The sequence below is a fragment of the Salmo salar genome, chromosome ssa26, assembly GCF_905237065.1.
Source record: "Salmo salar chromosome ssa26, Ssal_v3.1, whole genome shotgun sequence".
Lineage (NCBI taxonomy): Eukaryota > Metazoa > Chordata > Actinopteri > Salmoniformes > Salmonidae > Salmo > Salmo salar.
The window spans coordinates 21,699,756-21,721,332 of record NC_059467.1 but is presented as its reverse complement, the minus strand read 5'-3'; the positions used below and the strand labels follow the sequence as shown (position 1 = coordinate 21,721,332).

General features: G+C 41.0%; 1 protein-coding gene across 2 annotated transcripts; it reads right to left on the bottom strand.

Moving 5' to 3' along the window:
- Positions 1–10,126: 10,126 nt before the first annotated feature.
- Positions 10,127–21,577, bottom strand: LOC106587398 (cytochrome P450 2D15). 2 transcript variants are annotated; one of them, XM_014175753.2, is made up of 9 exons: positions 21,377–21,577; positions 20,113–20,275; positions 16,808–16,960; positions 16,376–16,536; positions 14,509–14,682; positions 14,211–14,349; positions 13,950–14,137; positions 12,516–12,657; positions 10,127–10,561 (listed from the first exon to the last, which is right to left on the bottom strand). In XM_014175753.2, the coding sequence occupies exons 1-9, from the start codon at positions 21,533–21,535 to the stop codon at positions 10,374–10,376; spliced, it is 1,467 nt and encodes a 488-aa protein (XP_014031228.1). In that variant the 5' UTR covers positions 21,536–21,577; the 3' UTR covers positions 10,127–10,373. The 2 variants fall into 2 exon arrangements, with proteins under 2 accessions (XP_014031228.1, XP_045564003.1); XM_045708047.1 differs by lacking the exon at positions 21,377–21,577 and adding an exon at positions 20,457–20,476.

Here is a 21,577-nt window from a genome sequence, read left to right as displayed (position 1 = left end):
ATGTCTCCCACTGACTAATTCTCTATTGAACTGTCTCTCAGCTATGGCTCATCCTGTGTGACTCTGGGTCTGTGGAGTATAGGTTTACCCAGAGGGCCAAGCCAGCGCCTCTCTGTGGGCTGTCACAGAGCAGACACATCCATCCTCTGTTCACTGCAGCCACACAATCAGGCCCTGTACTGGGCCACAGCGGCAGGCTCCCTGGTGTCAGACCGCTGTCTGCAGGCCCCGTAACCACCGTAACCTGAGTGGGGAAAGTGAAAGGATCCCTCCCTGCCCCCCTGGCCCTTTAACTCTGTGTCACTGTGGCCTGTTGTGGAACAATAACTTCCTCTTGTATTATTGATGCCGTAGGGAACAGCAGTCAGTCAGCGCTGTGGGGTTCAGTTTGCTAAAGGAATATATAATGAGAAACAGGATAGCGCCAGCCTCTCTGTGTCCCAGCTCAGATAGACACACAAAACACACTGGTGAGACCTTCGAAACAGAGGATGTTGGAGAGACAAGGGACCTGTTTGAATACATGAAGAGGGCACCCTTCACATAGAGATAGATACTCTATATCTATGATCCATCCATCCACCCCTCTTGAAATAATCACTGGTTGGATGGGTGAAGTCAAGGATTCCACCAAATATCTTTCACCAGTCCTGTCATGTCAGATCAGGGATTATTTCAAGGTAGGGTTGATTTATGGATGCATTTTCAAAGTGATCAAGTGGTACAGGAGGCCATGTGGGTCAAATGAGAACAAAGAACTGCAATGAAATGTAATCGCCACTTGTCGTAGGAAGAAGAGGACCAAAGTGCAGCGTGTGTGTCGTTCCACTTTTTATTTATACTGTGAAACTATGCAATACATAAATACACTGAATGAAAGAAAGAAAAAAACATGACGCAGAGATGAACACATACACAACTCAAAATGAATCACCCACAAAACCCAGGTGGAAAAACACCTACTTAAGTATGATCTCCAATTAGAGACAATGAGGACCAGCTGCCTCTAATTGGAGATCATCCCAAACAAAACCCCAACATAGAAATAGAAAACTAGAACCTAAACATAGAAATAGAAAACATAGGGAGAGAAAAACCTGTCACACCCTGACCTACTCTACCATAGAAAATAACATATTTCTATGGTCAGGACGTGACAGCCACTAGTACACTCTCGATAATGAAAATGTTACATTGGTCCTTTGGCAAATAATGTAACTCACCATTGTTATCAATTATGGAATCAATAATGGAGTCAATTGTGGTCTCAGTCTCTAGATCTGGGACTGAAGAAATGTGGTATTGGTCTGACCCCCGCTGGCTGCAACCTGGTCTCAGAGCATTTCATATTATTCTTTATGTAAATCCGAGACACTCCATTTAGTATGATATGTTACGTTTTGTATGGTATGTATTAATTTGTGGATGTCTGTCTCGACTTCCGCTGAAGTTGTTCCCTCTCCTTGTTCGGGCGGTGTTCGGCGGTCGACGTCACCGACTTTCTAGACATCGTTGATCCATTTTTGTTTTGTCTTGTCTTACTGGTTCCAATCCCATCAATTACATGTTGTGTATTTAACCCTCTGTTTCCCCTCATGTCCTTGTCGGTGATTGTTTATTGTAAGTGTATGTGTACGTCTGTACTGGTGTACCCATTGATTTTTATTATTATGTTTTCCGGTGGGTTTTTTGTGAATAAACTGCGCCGTTGGAAACACAGTTATTTCTCTCCTGTGTCTGACTTCTCTGCCGCCAGTTAAACACCCTTACAATGTCCATCATTCATTTTGTATGATACTGTATGCTACGAATTAAAATTTCTATGATATGTTACGAATTTTCAAAATGTATGAAATATTATGAATTCCAATTTGTTGTGACTAAAGTTAGCTAGCTGGCTAACGTTGGCTAGGCTAGGGGTTAAGGTTAAGGTTAGGAGTTAGGTTAAAGCGTTGAGGTTAGGGTTAGGGGAAGGGTTAGCTAAAATGGTTAAGGTTAGGATTAGGGGAAGGGTTAGCTAACATGCTAAGTAGTTGCAAAGTAGCTTAAAAGTATAAGTAGTTGACAAGTTGCTAATTAGCTAAAATGCTAATGTTGTCCGTGATGAGATTCAAACCTGCAACCTTTGGAGTTATACCCCCACCTATTCACCCCAACCAACCACCCTCGTTTTTCCTAAAGGAAACTTCTGTCTTATGTAACTATACCAAATGTAACATATTATACTAATTTCAATGTCCTGGATTTACTTTTACCATGTTACGTCTATTCTATGAGACCAGGCTGGACCCTCTTACACCTATGTTATATCAGCTCTATATCAGCTAATTCCTGGTGATTTTATTAATCATTATATTGCCCTTATTGTGTCAACAATGTTCTTGGACCACATGAAGAAGTTGGTAGAGACTAAATTAAAATGTACTGAGCTCTCTAATTTGACTAATGGGACCTACAAAGTCAATGTGGGTGCAGTCTGAGCTTCTCCTTGTGAACTTGACAGGTTACGTGATGTTTACCTGTTCAGGAGCTTCATTTGTTTAGCAGGAAAAGAGGTCATTTGACTTCAGCTATCCTTCACAGGTCACAAAAGAGAGCTTCCTCGTTGGTGGGCTGAACAGGCACAGATACTGAGACTTCTCTGATTGGTGGGTTGTACGGGCACAGGCACTGATCCAACTGATTCGTGGGTGTGTACAGATACTTGATGTCAGGTACTGTACAAGAGTAGCAAAGGGCTGAGATTCACTCTACCGAGACTGAGCACTGGGGCAATATGCAGAGGAAGATCAGCTTCATTGGGTTCCTCCTTACTGCTCTGTTCGCAGTTTTTTCCAGTCTGGAGAAGGAATACATCTATGTGAAACAAGAAATGACCTGGCAGCAGGCTCAAAAGTACTGCAAAGAGTACTACACTGACCTGGCCTCCTTCAAGAAGCTGTGTGATGATGAGCTCGAATCCATAGGGGGCAAATATGGCACCTATACCTGGATTGGCATGTAGAGAGATGACTTGACTACAGAGTGGAAGTTGTCTGGAGGGGAAAGCTTACTCTTTAAAATGTAGGCTCCTCAGCAACCAGATGGGACCAAAAATAACTGTGTTGTAATGCAAAATTTGCAGGGTTATGTGAGAACTATGCTGAAATACACCTTTTCTTCTAACATAAGGAGAAGCGTGACAGTGATCTGATCCTGGTAAAGGAGAAGAAGACATGGGAGGAGGCTCTGGAGTACTGCAGGCAGCACCACAGTTATCTCTCTAGCCTGCTCTCTAAGACAGAGCATCTCCAAACCAAACAGCAGATCTCAGAGGCCCAGACGGACCACGTGTGGATGGGTCTGCTCTTCCTGGCTGGCGAGTGGCTGTGGGTGAGCGGGAACCTCCTGGAGTACCAGGCCTGAACCGGGGGGAGCTTCCCCACTGCCCCGCCCGTCTAAGCTGCACATGGGTATGCAATAGTCCCGAAACTGCCACGCAGTTCCCCCAGGACAGAAGAAATATCAGCCCACGGAGAGAAGCATGAGATTGAACTTCACTGACATTTCTAGAGTTTTCGCTGTTACACTATCAACGTTTCCCTATACTGTGGCAATTCTGATCAAATCAACCGAATATTAGCCACTTTCAATGCAACATACAGAACCAAACATTCTCTCTACAAGGGGTTAAACCCAGGCCTCATACCTTTTAAAGGGTTAATACATTTTGTTATGATAAACTGTATGGACTCCTCTCAGGAGACCTCTGTGTGTGTGTTAAAACCTGTTTTGTGTGTTGTGCCCTTCAGACACTATCAGAAGGCGGAAACCGCCTACGCTCATACTCCTCCTGTCTGGGCCCCACCGTGGCTGTCTGAGGTTCTGAGAATACAACTTGTTTTCTGATAACAGAAGGCTGCCGCAGGCCTGATGAAAACAGCCACCTGTCAGAAGATGCTTAGACTCATTCACCTTGTTATGACCATATACTTGTGATGAATGGTCAAGTTTCGGGCAAACCCACTTCTAAGCTTTTAATTGCTGACAAGATGGTTGCTGCTATCAGGGGGAGGTTAGATTCATTAAAATGTTGTTGCCAGGGAAAGTCACGCAAGGGGAACTGGGGAGGCTATATAAGTTACAGGATATCTTAGACACTTTGCAAAACCTGGGGAGAGCTATCATATACTGTACTCTGTACCAAATTCTGCCTACAATTGTATTACTAAAGGAGAATTTTTATACTTAAACAAAGAGTCTGTGTTTCCTTTCTACTAGCAATATATATATAAGTTTGATAATTATATAGACCTGATCATCTGTTGAAGAAATTGACCAACATTAGCACAGCTGAAAACTGTCATCCTGATTAAAGAAGCAATAAAATTGGCCTTCTTTAGACTTGTTGATTATCTGGAGCATCAGCATTTATGGCTTCAATTACAGCCTCAAAATGGCTAGAAACAAAGAACCTTCTTCTGAAACTCATCAGTCTATTCTTGTTCTGAGAAATGAAGGCTATTCCATGAGAGAATGCCAAGAAACTGAAGATCTCATTCAACGCTGTGTACTACTCCCTTCACAGAACAGCGCAAACTGGCTCTAACCAGAATAGAAAGAGGGGTGGGAAGCCCTGGTGCACAACTGAGCAAGAGGACAAGTATATTAGAGTGTCAAGTTTGAGAAAAAGACTCCTCACAAGTCCTCAAATGGCAGCTTTATTAAATAGTACCCGCAAAACACCAGTCTCAATGTCAACAGTGAAGAAGCGACTCCGGGATGCTGGCCTTCTAGACAGAGATGCAAAGAAAAAACAATATCTCACGTTGGCTAATAAAAAGAAAAGATTAAGATGGGCAAAAGAATGCAGACACTGGACAGAGGAACTCTGTCTAGAAGGCCAGCATCCTGGAGTCGCCTCTTCACTGTTGACGTTGAGACTGGTGTTTTGCGGGTACTATTTAATGAAGCTGCCAGTTGAGGACTTGTGAGGCATCTGTTTCTAAGTGGCCCCAAACTTTTTAATGGTAGTGTACATAAGACAATACTTGTGCATAACTGAGAGTACTTTTAGATGATTTATCCAATTGTTTTACACTACCAAGTTACCAAGAAACATATAATGTTACAAGTCATCCTTAATGTTTTACAAAATAAAATGCATTATTATTCCCATACAATTATTACAGAGAATCAGACAAATTATGCTACCCTCTGCTTATTAGCTACTTAGTTTATTCAAGACTTGCTTTTCAAAGATGTCTGGAAATGTACACCTTTTGCTCTGTTTTAGGAAGCAATCACTCCTCTATTGCTGACTACAAATTATCTATAACTGGGCTAATAACTCACTAACTAGCAAAGGATATGAGCAAAATGTGCACACTTGGCTACATGCAGCTCTCGCATTGATCTCAAAACAAGTGCATCTACTCACGACCGCTCATGCTGTAAACACAGTCCAGCTCAAAGTAAATGGCACAGATCCATGTAAATGGCACAGATCCATGTATGGCACTGGTCTATTTGCATTTAGGCCTACTGCAGCTCTGATTGGTTATGCCGCACTGGCCTGTGTAGAGAGAATGGGCTGAGTACTGTTGTCAATGCAATGGAATCCTACTCCGATGCGTTCTGCCTATAACAAAACTCTTGCGTAGTTAGTTTCACATAGTTAGTTTTGCATAGTGTCTTTATGTTGCATTGAAATTGGCTAATATTGCATTGATTTGATCACAATTGCCACAGTATAGGGAAACGTTGATAGTGTTAACTAACAAGGAAAACTCTAGAAAGTTCAGTGAAGTTCAATGTCGTGCTTCTCTCCGTTTCCAGCTACAATAGTCATTTACAACATTAACAATGTCTACACTGTATTTCTGATCAATTTTGTTATTTTAATGGACAAAAAAAATGTGCTTTTCTTTCAAAAACAAGGACATTTCTAAGTGACCCCAAACTTTTGAATGGTAGTGTATGTTAAGATCAAATTACATTAAACTCTACAGAATCGGTGTCCCCCCCACGGGACGGTTAAGCTAACGTAGGCTAATGTGATTAGCATGAGGTTGTAAGTAACATGAACATTTCCCGGGACATAGACATATCTGATATGGGCAGAAAGCTTAAATTCTTGTTAATCTAACTGCACTGTCCAATTTACATTAGCTTTTACAGTGAAATAATACCATGCTATTGTTTGAGGAGAGTACACAATTATGAACTTGAAAATGTATTAATAACAATTAGGCACTTTTGGGCAGTCTTGATACAACATTTTGAACAGATCATTCTAAAACTTTGCACATACACTACTGCCATCTAGTGGCCAAAATCTAAATTGTGCCTGGGCTGGAATAATACATTATGGCCTTTCTCTTGCATTTCAAAGATGATGGTAATGAAAAAGCATGTTTTTTTTCTTTGTATTATCTTTTACCAGAGCTAATGTGTTATGTTCTCCTACATTAATTTTACATTTCCACAAACTTCAAAGTGTTTCCTTTGAAATGGTATCAATAATATGCATATCCTTGCTTCAGGTCCTGAGCTACAGGCAGTTAGATTTGGGTATGTCATTTTAGGCGAAAATTGAAAAAAGGGTTAGCACTTTTACAAATTTGTATTGTATTGTTTATGAAAATGTATAACACTCCAAAATATACCGTAACCCTATAGATCTTTATTTATTAAATGCATTTTAAGTTATGTTGTTTATGAAAATGTATAACACTCCAAAATATACCGTAACCCTAAAGATCTTTATTTATTAAATGCATTTTAAGTTATGTCTCAGGTAATCCCTACTATTATTACATCTCGACGTCCCCAGCAAACAGTGATAGATAAACAATATGTAGGGCGGATTGGGGTCAATTTAATTTCCATTGCGAGGCAGCCTTTGGTTATGAATAATAGGTTGGCAGGTAATGATCCGGCTTTTATTTTGACACTCCCGGTGATTTCAAAGCCCGAAAAGGTTTGAAATTCATGCACCTTAATGTTCGTAGCCTTTTGCCAAAAATGGACTATAGATGGTATTCAAGTTTTCAGGGCTGATAGAATGGGCAAAAATGGTGGTGTTGCTATCTATACAAAAAGGAACCTTTCTGTGTCTCTTTTAAAGGCGAGTCCTAAACAATTTGAATTTAAGTCTTCAACTAAGTTGTAATTCTAAAGTAACTGTTCTGGGAGTCTACCGCCCTCCCTCCGCTAAGAAATGTTTGTTAACTAGTCTCACTGACTTAATAGCTTATTTTTCTACTTCTGAATAGTTTGTCGTAGGTGACTTTAACCTGTCCTGGGGAACCCAAGACTCTGACTATTTAAAGGATTTTTGTAATAACCTAAACCTCACATAGTTGATTACCAAACCCACATGTCCAAATATGAGGGATTCTACTAAATCAACATTAATTGACCTTGTGTTTACAAATACTCCAGAAAAATGTGTGGCTATTGATGTTTTCTCCCTGGATATTAGTGATCACTGTCCTATTTTTTGTATTAGAGATGTTAGGACTCATAGTGCAAAGCAATGCTTTATTACAAGGAGAAATAAAAAAATGTTGTGAACAAGCATTTTTACATGATTTCAATGGTGATCTTAATAGTACCTTAGCTATACCAGATTCTGAATTGGCTCTAAATCACTTTATTACTGTTTTTAACAACATTGCAGATAAGCATGCCCCATTTAAAAAACGGAGATTTCAAAATAGATCGAACCCTTGGTTCACACCTGAATTATCTGAGCTCATACGCAATAGAGATGCTGCCTGGGCCATGGCTAGAAGTACTTTTGAAAATGGAGAAATCTATGTGTAAACTTGTTCGAAAAGCAACATCTGATTATTATATTAACCCTAGCTGACTGTACTGGAAATCCATATAAATTCTGGAAAATTACAAAATCATTAAAGGGTTGTACTTCCTCTACTCTTCCCTTACAAATGAATGTAGAGTCTGGCCCAATTACTGATAACATTGAAATAATGAATTCATTTAATCAACATTTTATTCCTGCAGGCTCTCTGATATAATTCAAAAACCTACTCACTGTGACAATGTCGGTCAGGGTTTTTTTCCTTTCGGCAATTCACAGACAATGAAGTCCTTGATGTGTTGTTGGCATTAGACATTAAGAAATCTACAGGGGCCGACCATTTGGACCCAGGTCTGTTCAAGTGTGCTGCATCCCTCATTGTTGTTTCAATAACCCACATCATTAGTTTAACATGTTTACTGGAAATATTCCTAAAGTGTGGAGATCAGCTTATGTGCTGCCACTAAACAAGGGAGGTGATTGTTATGATCTTGACAACTATCGTCCCATATCAAGAGTTTCTTGTCTAGCTAAGATTCTTGAATCCTTGATCATTCTATCTTATTGAGTTATTTGTCTGTATTAGGCCTTGGCACTGATGCCTGTTTGTGGTTTCAGAATTATCTTAGTGATAGACGGGGTTAAATCCGAATTTCTTGAAGTACTTGAAGCGGTACCCCAGGGTTAGATTTTGGGGCCATTATTGTTCACGTTGTTTATAAATGACATTGAAAATACTGGTAACACCTGTAGCATTCCTCTCTTTGCAGATGATACAGTTATTTATTCCTGTGTCTCTTCAGCGCAGCAGCCCATTCGTGATCTTCAGAATTATTTTGACTCGATCCAAAAATCACTTACTGATCTTAAATTAGTGTTAAATGCAAATAAAACCAAGTTTATGCTGTTCTCTAGGTCTCATAATGTTGACCTTGAGGACTTGCGTACTCCAAATGGAGCCCAAATTGAGAAAGTTTCTCACTGTAAGTACTATGTCTTTTTGTCACTATAAGTACTATTTGTCTTCTGAAACACAAATTAAAAACTTGACAAAGAAGCTGAGAACTACGATTGTTTTTTATAAAGAAATAAATCCTACCTCAGTTTTGGAAATAGAAGGAAGATTGTTCAAACAACGCTTCTCCCTATAATATACTATGGTGACATTATTTATATGCATGCGTCAGCCTCTGTTTAGAAACAATTGGACTCAGTATTCCATTCAGCAATACGTTTTATCACAGGGGACGGTTTTAGGACTCATTGTATTCTGTACAAACATGTAGGATGGACCTCTCTGTCTGTAAGAAGAGAACTGCACTCTCTTTTATTTATTTCGTTTTGTAGAAACTTGCTCTGTACATTACTTCATTGATTAATTTTAGACGTACAAATGACCAAACCCGTTCTCAGGGAGGTTTCACTCTGGAGATCCCTTTGGTCTCCAAAGAATTGAGAAAATATGCTTTCAGCTTTTTTGCTCTTATGTATGGAACAATACACAAAATTCCTTGCAATTAGATATTCTGGTGCCTTTCAGGCATTTTAAATGATTGATTGGAGACTTTTATATTACAGAATGCAATTGCTTTTCTTAAATATATGTAATGTTGTGTATTATGTTTTATTATAGTGTGTTTTGTAGGTCTGTTGGGTTTTATTTATGTATTGGGTTGTATTTGTAAACTTATACAGGGCTCTCTTGTACATATTACCTCAACTAACCGGTGCCCGGTTACTCTGTACCGGTACCCCCCTGCATATAGTTTTACTGCTGCTCTTTAATTACTTGTTACTTTCATTTCTTATTCTTATCCGTATTTTTTTAAACTGTGTTGTTGGTTAGGGGCTCGTAAGTAAGCATTTCACTGTAAGGTCTACACCTGTTGTATTCGGCGCATGTGACTAATAAAAATGTATTTGATTTGTAGAAGAGTTTTATCTCAATGTGACTCCGTTTAATATCAAAAATAAAAGATGAGTAGCAACTGTACTTGTGCTTTGAAAAAACTAAGAATTTGTTCATATAGTTTGATCAAGGCCTTACACACCTTTGTATATACCGTTTCTACAGTCCAGTAGTGTTCTGTATGTTCAGAGGGCTATGAGCATTTTCTTTTAAAATTAATCAAATATAAAGAAATAAAAATACTTAGATGGTTGTTTTGTTTGAGTGTTGTTTTTAGGACTTTTACATTTCATTCTATTCTCTAGTTTCATTAGAAATGTTTGCATCGTATCTGTGTCTGGGTCTGTTTACTGTGTCTCTGTATGGAATGTGGTTTGATGAGTCATGGGTGGGAGAAAATGAAACACAAAAATCACTATCCCATTTATTTCTGGACTGGCTGCAGAATATGACATCATTTTACATGTTACGTGATGTTTACCTGTTGAGGAGGTTCATTTGTTTAGCATGAAAAGAGGTCATTTGATTTCGACTGTCCATCACAGGTCACAAAATTGGTTAGCAAAAACTACAAGGCACTCAATGGAGGGTACAGCATTGATTAATGTGCTGCTTTAGTGATATTGTTTCTCAGTGAAAACTGTCGGTAGTTCACCATCACTGGCTGCTTCTCAGACGCACTCCCAGGCGGAACGGTTTTTGCGCCTGTGCAATGCCAAAAACCTTGCGGAAGTCGGGCGCACCTTCTTGTTCAGGCCAGACAAATTGGAAACGTCGAAGCAAGGTCACCAATATCAGAAAGAGCTCCGTGCGCGCTAACCCTTCTCCCAGGCATACACGAGAGCCTGGGGAACACAAACACACAAACACAGTTATTTATGTTGACAACACACTCCTACACATGCTCTAATAAACATGGTGGACAAGCCGTTTGTACATATACAGTGCCTTCGGAAAGTATTCAGACCCCTTGACTTTTTCCACATTTTGTTACGTTACAGCCTTATTCTAAAATTGATTCAATGTTTTTTTCTTCAGAAATCTATACACAATACCTAATAGTGACAAAGCGAAAATAGTATTTTCAAAATGTTTGCTAATTTCTTAAACATAAAAAACAGAAATACCTTATTTACATAAGTATTCAGACCCTTTGCTATGAGACTCGAAATTGAGCTCAGGTGCATCCTGTTTCCATTGACCATCCTTGAGATGTTTCTACAACTTGATTCAAGTCCACCTGTGGTAAATTGAATTGATTGGACATGATTTGGAAAAGGCATACACCTGTGTATATAACGTCCCACAGTTGACAGTGCTTGTCAGAGCAAAAACCAAGCCATGAGGTCGAAGGAATTGTCCGTAGAGCTCTGAGACAGGATTGTGTCGAGGCACAGATCTGGGGAAGGGTACCAAAACCTTTCTGCAGCATCAAAGGTCCCCAATAACACAATGGCCTCCATCATTCTTAAATGGAAGAAGTTCGGAATCACCAAGACTCTTTCTAGGCCTCCCGAGTGGCGCAGTGGTCTAAGGCACTGCATCGCAGTGCTAGCTGTGCCACTAGAGATTCTGGGTTTGTGGCCAGGCTGTGATATCCTTGTCTCATTGTGCACTAGCAACTCCTGTGGCGGGCTGGGTGCAGTGCACGCTGACACGGTCGCCAGGTGTACGGTGTTTCCTCCAATACATTGGTGCAGCTGGCTTCCGGGTTGGATGGGCATTGTGTCCAGAAGCAGTGCTGCTTGGTTGGGTTGTGTATCGGAGGACGCATGGCTGTCGACCTTTGAGTGACAGAGGTCCTCTGTGGAGATGGGTCCTCTGTGGAGATGGGAGAACCTTCCAGAAGGACAACCATCTCTGCAGCACTCCACCAATCAGGCCTTTATGGTAGAGTGACCCAACGGAAGCCACTCCTCAGTAAAAGGCACATAACAGCCCGCTTGGAGTTTTCTCTGGTCTGATGAAACCAAGATTGAACTCTTTGGCCTGAATGCCAAGCGTCACGTCTGGAGAAAACCTAGCACCATCCCTACGGTGGCAGCATCATGCTGAGGGGATTTTTTTCAGTTGTTTTTGACTAGTCAGGATCGAGGCAAAGATGAACAAAGCAAAGTACAGAGAGATCCTTGATGAAAACCTGCTCCAGAGCGCTCAGGACCTCAGACTGGAGGCAAAGGTTAACCTTCCAACAGGACAACGACCCTAAGCACACAGCCAAGACAACGCAGGAGTGGCTTCGGGACAAGTCTCTGAATGTCCTTGAGTGGCCCAGACAGAGCCCGGACTTGAACCTAATCGAACATCTCTAGAGAGACGTGAAAATAGCTGTGCAGCAATGCTCCCCATCCAACCTGACAGAGCTTGAGAGGATCTGCAGAGAGGAATGGGAGAAACTCCCCAAATACAGGTGTGCCAAGCTTGTAGCATCATACCCAAGAAGACTCATCGCTGCCAAAGCTGCTTCGACAAACTGAGTAAAGGGTACGAATTTTTATGTAAATGGATTATTTAAGATTTTTATTTTTACAACATTTGCAAACATTTCTAAAAACATGTTTTTGCTTTTTCATTATGGGGTATTGTGTGTAGATTGATGAGGGGGAGAATTTTTTTTTTTTAACACATTTTAGAATAAGGCTGTAACATAACAAAATGTGGAAAAAGTCAAGGGGTCTGAATACTTTCTGAATGCACTGTACACAATCTTATATGACTTATATCAACATGAACTCTCTCGTTCAATCTCTATGCATCCTCTTTCTCTATCTCTCTCTAGCGCTACCTCTCTCTCTGTACCTGCTGAGAACGGCAGAAAGGCCTCTGGTTTCACAAACTCGCCGTCCTCATTGAGGAAGTTGTCAGGGTTGAACTCCTGAGGGAACTTCCACTGGCCCTCTTCATGGAGCACAGAGGACAAGTTAGGAATCACCATCGTGCCCTGGAACCAAAGAGGAAAGCGTAGTTAGGGTGAGAACTGGAGAAAGAGATGTACGCATGACTGAGAAATGGGGAGGTTTTACAGATGATCTCAGGTATAGCCTACATTCTGTACCAATCATGACATCACTCCCTCTAGCCCAGGACATGCGTGCGTCCGTGTGCGCCATCGCGCGCATGTTGATTTTGTCCACCCAGACGCGATCAGGACACGCAGGTTGAAATATCAGTACGAACTCTGAACCAACGATAGCATTAAACATTTATGGCAATTTAGCTAGCTAGCTTGCTGTTGCTAGCTAATTTGTCCTGGGATATAAACATTGAGTTGTTATTTTACCTGAAATGCACAAGGTCCACTACTCCGAGAATTAATCCACAGATAAAAGGGTAAACCGAATTTGTTTCTAGTAATCGCTCCTCCTTCAGGCTTCTTCTTCTTCTTCTTCTTTGGACTTTATATGGCGGTTGGCAACCAGCTTTAAGGTGCATTACCACCACCAACTGGACTGGAGTGTGGACCTCAGTTCATCTTTCAATCACCCATGTGGGTATATGCTCCTAAAAAACAATTAGGAGATGGGAGAGGCAGAACTTGCAGCACGTCAAGCGTCACAAATAGAACCAAGTTCTATTTTAGCACCTGGCTACACAGACGCTCGTTGATGCGCGCGAGCAGTGTGGGTGCAACGATTGAACAACATGTATGTGTACATTTATTTTGCAACGCACGCGATGTGAGCGGTGTCGTCTTTATGTTAGGGTTCTAAGGTCACCAGTGGCAGCATATTGTTATGATATGGGGAGTAGTTTAGTGGTAGTACATAGATAGTACACACTACCACTTCCACACCTCATCCCTAGGGGGCAGCAGCAACCGGGTCCTTAAGCACAACAGTGCAGGCATTCAAGGGGATAGTCAATCTGTGAGAGAGAGGTGTTTACAGAGATTCTCCGCCTGCTAGTCTTTATTTCTGGACATATTTTGGTAGTTTCTTTTTGCTTATATGTATTTTGGTCACCACTTTGAACAACAACTGATAATACACTTGGGCTGGCAGACTCAAGAGGTCAAGAAGGAGCTGGCCCTGAACTCGGAACTCGGCTGTCTCCTGGGGCACATGCATTCAACACCTGGTCCGCATACGTTTACATCTCACCGTAATGAACACATTAAATCAGGTTACAGACCATTTAGCTAGGCCTAGGACACCTAGACAAAACGAGTGTAGCAAAATCAGTAGGCTAGTTAATCGGTTACGTAAGAGTATCAGTTGTCATGTCAATGCTCACCTGGGGCAGCTGGTAGCCTTGTAGTTGCGTGTTGCAGGAGGTCATATGGAACACGCTAAGAGGAACAGTGTCAGCCATCCGCTGTGACTCGTGGATCATCGCTTGAACGTACGGCATGGCGTGTCGGTCCTCAAACAAGGCGCATGAACGTCCCTCAAGAACGTCCTCAATTTCCCGGTGACAGCGTTCTGGAACACACACTCTTTGTGTACCATACACAGAATGTATCCCAGTATGTGTGTTGTATGTGTATTTACTCACCCTGTATGTGTTGGTTGGTCATCAGGTGTAGCACGGCACAGCGGAGGGTGTTGGAAGTGGTGTCTGTCCCAGCAAGGAAAAGATCAATTAGTAGAAACACCATCTGAACGTCATTAAATGTGGAGCCTCCATCACCAGTCTGAGACATACACAAACACAGACACAGACACATTCCTAGAACTTAGAACCCAATGTTTGGTTAGAGCTCCAGCACAACACAACTACTAAGTTTGACCTACTTTGAAAATGTCTCTGTTTACTGAACTTGCATAGTTATATTTCTCTCCTGATTAGTTACCATGTCAATCTGGTCAAGGTAGCAGTCAATGAGGTCCCTGGGCTCTCCTGAGACCCTTGAACTTTTGTGGTTGGTCACAGCCTTCTGTGCATGTTCTTTGATTTCATCATAGATGTGGAAGGCTTTCTTGAAGGGCAAGGGTAGGGCCCTCAGGGCAGGTATGATATCATAGAACTACAAGAGATAGATCAGCAGGTCAAAGAGACATAGAGCAATATAGCTATAAATGTTTAGCAAAATAAATGAGTGTCTTGAAGCCTTCTTCTGATCTCAGGCTGATTACAACAAAAGGCAATATGTGTCATTCAACAAATAGTGTGTCTTTGGGATTGTGTAATTTTGTAAAAAATAAATTACTTGTGTCATGCACAAAGTAGATGTCCTAATCAACTTGCCAAAACTATAGTTTGTTAACAAGAAAATCATGGAGTGGTTGAAAAATGAGTTTTAATGACTCCAACCTAAATGTATGTAAACTTCCGACTTCAACTTTACACGGGTTACCGGTACCAAGTCAATGTGCGGTGGTACAGGTTAGTCGAGGTATATTGAGATAATATGTACATGTAGGTAAGGGTAAAGTGACTATGCATAGATAATAAACAGCGAGTAGCATAAAAAAGGGGCTCAATGCAAATAGTCTGGATAGCCATTTGGTTAACTGTTTAGCAGTCTAATGGCTTAATCTAGAAGCTGTTAAGGATCCATTTGGACCTAGAATTGGCACTCCTGTACCGATTACCATGTGGTAGCAGAGAGAACAGGTTACGACTAGCTGGAGTCTTCGACCATTTTTAGGGCCTTCCTCTGACACCAACTGGTATAGAGGTCCTGGATGGCAGGAAGCTTGGTCCCTGTGATGTACTGGGCCGTACGCACTACCCTCTGTAGCGCCTTGCGGTCGGATGCCGAGCAGTTGCCATACCAAACAGTGAATGTTCCTGAGTGGCCGAGTTACAGTTTTGACTTAAATCTAATTGAAGTCTATGGCAAGACATGAAAATGGTTGTCTAGCAATGATAAACAACCAATTTGGCCGAGCTTGAAGAATTTTTAAATGAATAATGGGCAAATGTTGCACAATCCAGGTGTGAAAAGCTATCAGAGACTTACCCAGAAAGACTCACAGCTGTAATCGCTGCCAAAGGTGCCAGTGACTGTGTACTTTAGTCAATCAATACTAAAACCACAAGCCATGTATATATATTAGGGAGACATGTTATGTACTGGAAAGACATGTTTGTATTAATTAAGTACTCTTAGAAATGCACTTATATTAGGAACATATATATGCAATAAATGTATTCTTTTTTGTGTTAAAACTGTGGTGTCGCTAACAATATAATCTAAACTGTGCAAAGATAAGTCAGATGTGGGTGTTAACAAGCAAGAATTGAGACAAAAAGATAATGGTGGCGAAAGAGGCCAAGGGGTGTTAATCATTTAAATAGAGAGAAGTGACCATGTGTGTTATCTGAAGGTGGAAATCTATAAATCCTGAGGTCTAAAACAAGAGAATTCAGTTGTTCCATGGAATTGCTCGGCTTCTGTTACTTTTGTAAAAAAGTATATTTGAATTTACAAGTTCCGGTATCTGAGAAATATTTGATTCAATATTTCCTCGTCACTATTGGATTGTCTTTACATGGATTAGTTTAGTTGGAGCATAGATGTATGTGATCAAACTGTTCAATTGAGTGTTTCATAAAAATGTACACACATAATGTCTGAGAGACATAAAAGGCACTTTATTGGTGGAACAACCCCGGTTTTCTATTATGATTTATATATATTATTATTATATTATTATTATTTCAATTAAAAGTAGTGGAGTAGCAGCAGTAGTAGTGATAATAGTGTTCTGTACCATGGCCCAAGGTCCGATAGCAATTTTGGTTAAATCCTGTATCCTACTGATGAGGCTGAGGAAGACCGGGTTGTCGTATTCAAACCTTTCCCCGTAAATCAGTGAGCAGATGATGTTAGATGCTGCTAGATGGAACAGGTGCTGAGGGTCCATCGAGCTGCCTGCCAGGACACAGCAACAATCACCGCACCAGGCAATACACACAGACAAGATAAGAGCACCGATCATAGAGCTTCCAAAATTGAACACACTGATAGGATAGAGTAAAAATTATCACATTCTTTATACCCAATGTTAATACAACACTGTAAATATTGTAACGCTAATTGGTTGATATTGGGGAACTTTAGTCTGGATACTAAGTATGTGGTGATAATGACATGAATAGGAATGGTGATGACTATGTGGTACGTTGTGTGTGTGTGGCTGTACCAGCATTGCGCTCCAGCTCAGAGCAGATGTGGGAGACCTCCTCGAGGATGCGCTCTTCCATGGAGCGTTTGCCCATACCAAAGTTTCTCAGCGTGGTCAGAGCAAAGCGTCGGTGGTCCCTCCAGCTGGAGCCAAAATCTGCCATGATGACCCCTGATGACACATGTAACAGGGTTGGTTCTGTTTCCACTTGCCACTGCAGAAATATGTATTCAATGTATTCTTCTATTGGTTCGTTCAAGTCAGATGCCAATAAGGTTTATTGTCATTGGCTATGCTTGCAAATAGGGGAAGATTGTCAATTCTTCCCAGTCTGATGTTGACATGCAAGCAGTAGGTCACGTTCTGAAATACTGTATTCTATTACAATGTGTAAGAGTTCACTATGTACATTTCCTGACGTCTAAATGTACTTGATATATATGTATATATGTATATACAATTCCAGTCAAAAGTTTGGACAGACCTACTCATTCAAGGGTTTTTCTTTATTTTTACGATTTTCTACATTCTAGAAAAATAGTGAAGACATGAAAACTGACATAACACATATGGAATCATTTAGTAACCAAAAAAATGTTAAACAAATCAAATATATTTTATATTTGAAATTCTTCAAAGTAACCACCCTTTGCCTTGATGACAGCTTTGCACACTCTTGGCATTCTCTCAACCAGATCCATGACGCAGTCATCTGGAATGCACTTACATTAACAGGTGTCCCTTGTTAAAAGTTAATTTGTGGAATTTCTTTCCTTCTTAATGTGTTTGAGCCAATCAGTTGTGTTGTGACAAGGTAGGGGGGTATACAGAAGATAGCCCTATTTGGTAAAATGCCAAGTCCATATTATGGCAAGAACAGCTCAAATAAGCAAAGAGAAATGACAGTCAATCATTACTTTAAGACATGAAGGTTAGTAATTCTGGCAAATTTCAAGAACTTTGAAAGTTTCTTCAAGTGCAGTCGCCAAAACCATCAAGCGCTATGATGAAACTGGCTCTCATGAGGACCGCCACAGGAAAGGAAGACCCAGAGTTACCTCTGCTGCAGAGGATAAGTTCATTAGAGTTAACTGCACCTCAGATTGCAGCCAAACAAATGCTTTGCAGTGTTCAAGTAACAGACACATCTCTACATCAACTGTTCAGAGGAGATTGCGTGAATCAGGCCTTCATGGTCGAATTTCTGCAAAGAAACCAATACTTAAGGACACCAATAAGAAGAAGAGACTTGCTTGGGCAAAGAAACACGAGCAATGGATATTAGACCAGTGGAAATCTGTCCTTTGGTCTGATGAGTCCAAATGTAAGATTTTGTGAGACGTCTTTGTGAGACGCAGAGTAAGTGAATGGATGATCTCTGCATATGTGGTTCCCACCGTGAAGCATGGAGGAGGAGTTGTGATGGTGTGGGCATGCTTTGCTGGTGACACTGTCTGTGATTTATTTAGAATTCAAGGCACACTTAATCAGCATGGCTGCGACATTCTGCAGCGATACGCCATCCATCTGGTTTTCACTTAGTGGGACTATGATTTGTTTTTCAACAGAACAATGACCCAACACACCTCCAGGCTGTGTAAGGGCTATTTGACCAAGAAGGAGAATGAGGAAATGCTTCATCAGATGACCTGGCCTCCACAATCACCCAACCTCAACCCAATTGAGATGGTTTGGAATGAGTTGGACCGCAGAGTGAAGAAAAAGCAGCCAACAAGTGCTCAGCACATGTGGGAACTCCTTGGAAAAGCATTCCAGGTGAAGCTGGTTGAGAGAATGCCAAGAGTGTGCAAAGCTGTCATCAAGGCAAAGGGTGGCTAACTTTTTAAAATATATTTTGATTAGTTTAACACTTTTTTGGTTACTACATGATTCCACATGTGTTATTTCATCATTTTGATGTCTTCACTTTTGTTCTACAATGTAGAAAATAGTAAAAATAAAGAAAAACCCTTGAATGAGTAGGTGTGCCAAACTTTTCACCGGTACTGTGTACAGTACTGTGAACAGTATATTAGATATTGGGGGGCTTCCTGTGGGGGGCTTCCTGTGATGTGGTTTTGTATGCATGACTGCTCTATAAGTGAGTTAGCTAGCATGCTCTAAATGTAGTGGTTATGTTAGCTCCCTGCTAATTCACAGTTATTTCCATGCTAACAGACGAATCACAAATCTACAGTCGTCAACATACTGTTGTCCAGCACATCTAATGTGCTTAATTTTGTCTATCATTGTAACAATCGTCTGGAAGACGGGACCAAGATGCAGCGTGGTAAGTGGTCATAATTATATTTAATGAAACACTTTAAAACAAACAAGAAAACGAAAGCCAACAGTTCTCCCAGGTGAACACACACACACACACACACACACACACACACACACACACACACACACACACACACACACACACACACACACACACACACACACACACACACACACACACACACACACACACACACACACACACACACACACACACACACACACACACACACACACACACACACACACACACACACACAAGACAGAAAACAACTACCCACCAACCCCAAAGGAAAACAGGCTGCCTAAGTATGACTCCCAATCAGCGACAACGATGTACAGCTGTCCCTGATTGAGAGCCATACCAGGCCAAAACAAAGAAATACAAAGCATAGAAAAAAGGACATAGAATGCCCACCCAAATCACACCCTGACCAAACCTAAATAGAGACATAAAAAAGGCTCTCTCAGGTCAGGGCGTGACAATCATCAGGTACTTACATTTATTGTATTTTGTGCTATTTTTGTCATTGTTATGATGTTTGATTACAAAATGCCCAGTCTGATATACAGTATATATGCAAGCGAGTAAACACCAATCAACTGGGACCGCTGGCTGGGAATATCTTTAAGAACACAACTCAAGAGAGTTACGAAGTATGATCACTATCTGTTAGACACACACACACACACAGACATACAGTACATACGTACCAGTGGAGGCTGCTGAGGGGAGGACGGCTCATAATAATGGCTGGAATAGAGTCAATGCAATGGTATCAAAGACGTGGTTTCCATGTGGTTGATACCATTCCATTGACTCCATTCCAGCCATTACTATTAGCCATGCTCCCCTCAGCAGCCTCCACTGATACATATGCAGTTCATACAGTACTGACAAGGCGGTGTGTGTTTGTGCTCTGCATTATCTATACTGATTTAAGGTCACCTCTACCTACACCAATACAATTATATCACAAATTATAAAACTATCCCAGGACCAGCCTAGGGGACACTAGGGGTCAAGAACACAGTACCTTTGCCTTCTGTGATGTCGCTGATCATGAGATGGTTTGGTCGTCCTGAAAATTCCGCTGTGCGTGTCACCAGTGCCTCACGAACCGCCTCGAGGCCATTCAGAACCACGACAGGCCGTGATCCGATGTACAGACTGAACACGTTACCATAGCGCCTCTTCAGCTGAAAACAGAGAGGTAGCGAGAGGGAGAGAGAGTTCCCAAGCTGAGCAGTAAGTTGTGTGACAAGTCAGACATATCTGAAGATGAAACTTAACCATAGCAACTACTGACAGTTCCAGCGGGGGACAGCACATAATAATGGCTGGAACGGAGCGAATGGAATGATGAATTTGATACCATACCACCTATTCCGCTCCAGCCATTCCCACAAGCCCGTCCACCCCAACTAAGGTGCCACCAACCTCCTGTGAAAAGTTATTGTAATGTATCATTGACACTTCTCACTATCTGGGTTAAATTAATATGGATGAACAAACTTCTGTAACAAAACAAATCAATAACCTTTTTGAGGGTTGTCAATGAAGTATACTGTATCTCTAAACACATCATAGTGAACTAAGTGGACTTTGTTCCAAAAGCAGAGACACTGTTGATTTAGGCCTGATAAAACCTTTGGAATTTGACCTATTTTGGATCAGTCACAGTTTAGTGGCTGTTGCTGCTCTGACATTAATCACAATAGCATTTTATTTAGTATCTAAATGTTTTAGTTGAAAGACTTCTAAAAACATTATGTTGTTTGTAAGGACGCTTCAAAACCAAAGCTGCACACAGTTTGGGCAACTTCAAGCAAAACCAAATTACTGGTAACTATTCAACATACAGTATATGACACAAACAACATACAGTATATGACACAAACAACATACAGTGACAACACAAACAACATACAGTATATGACACAAACAACATACAGTGACAACACTGACAACATACAGTACATGACACAAACAACATACAGTATATGACACAAACAACATACAGTACATGACACAAACAACATACAGTGACAACACTGACAACATACAGTACATGACACAAACAACATACAGTATATGACACAAACAACATACAGTGACAACACTGACAACATACAGTACATGACACAAACAACTTACAGTGACAACACTGACAACATACAGTACATGACACAAACAACTTACAGTGACAACACTGACAACATACAGTATATGACACAAAAATAAACCCAGTGAAAACCACATTTTTCCAGGTTTGTGGATTTTTTGTAAAGTTATCTTACCCTTTCCAGGTCTTTGAGAGGGTTGACAGGGTCCAGCTGTAGCAGATTACCGAGGATGGGCAGGGGACGGGGTCCTGGGGGGAAGTTTTTAGGTCTGCGGACCCTGATGAAGAAGCACAGAAGGAGGAAAAATAGCAACAACACCACCAAACCTATCATGGTGACTGGGCTGCAAGAAATGTGTTCTTCACCATTTAAAGA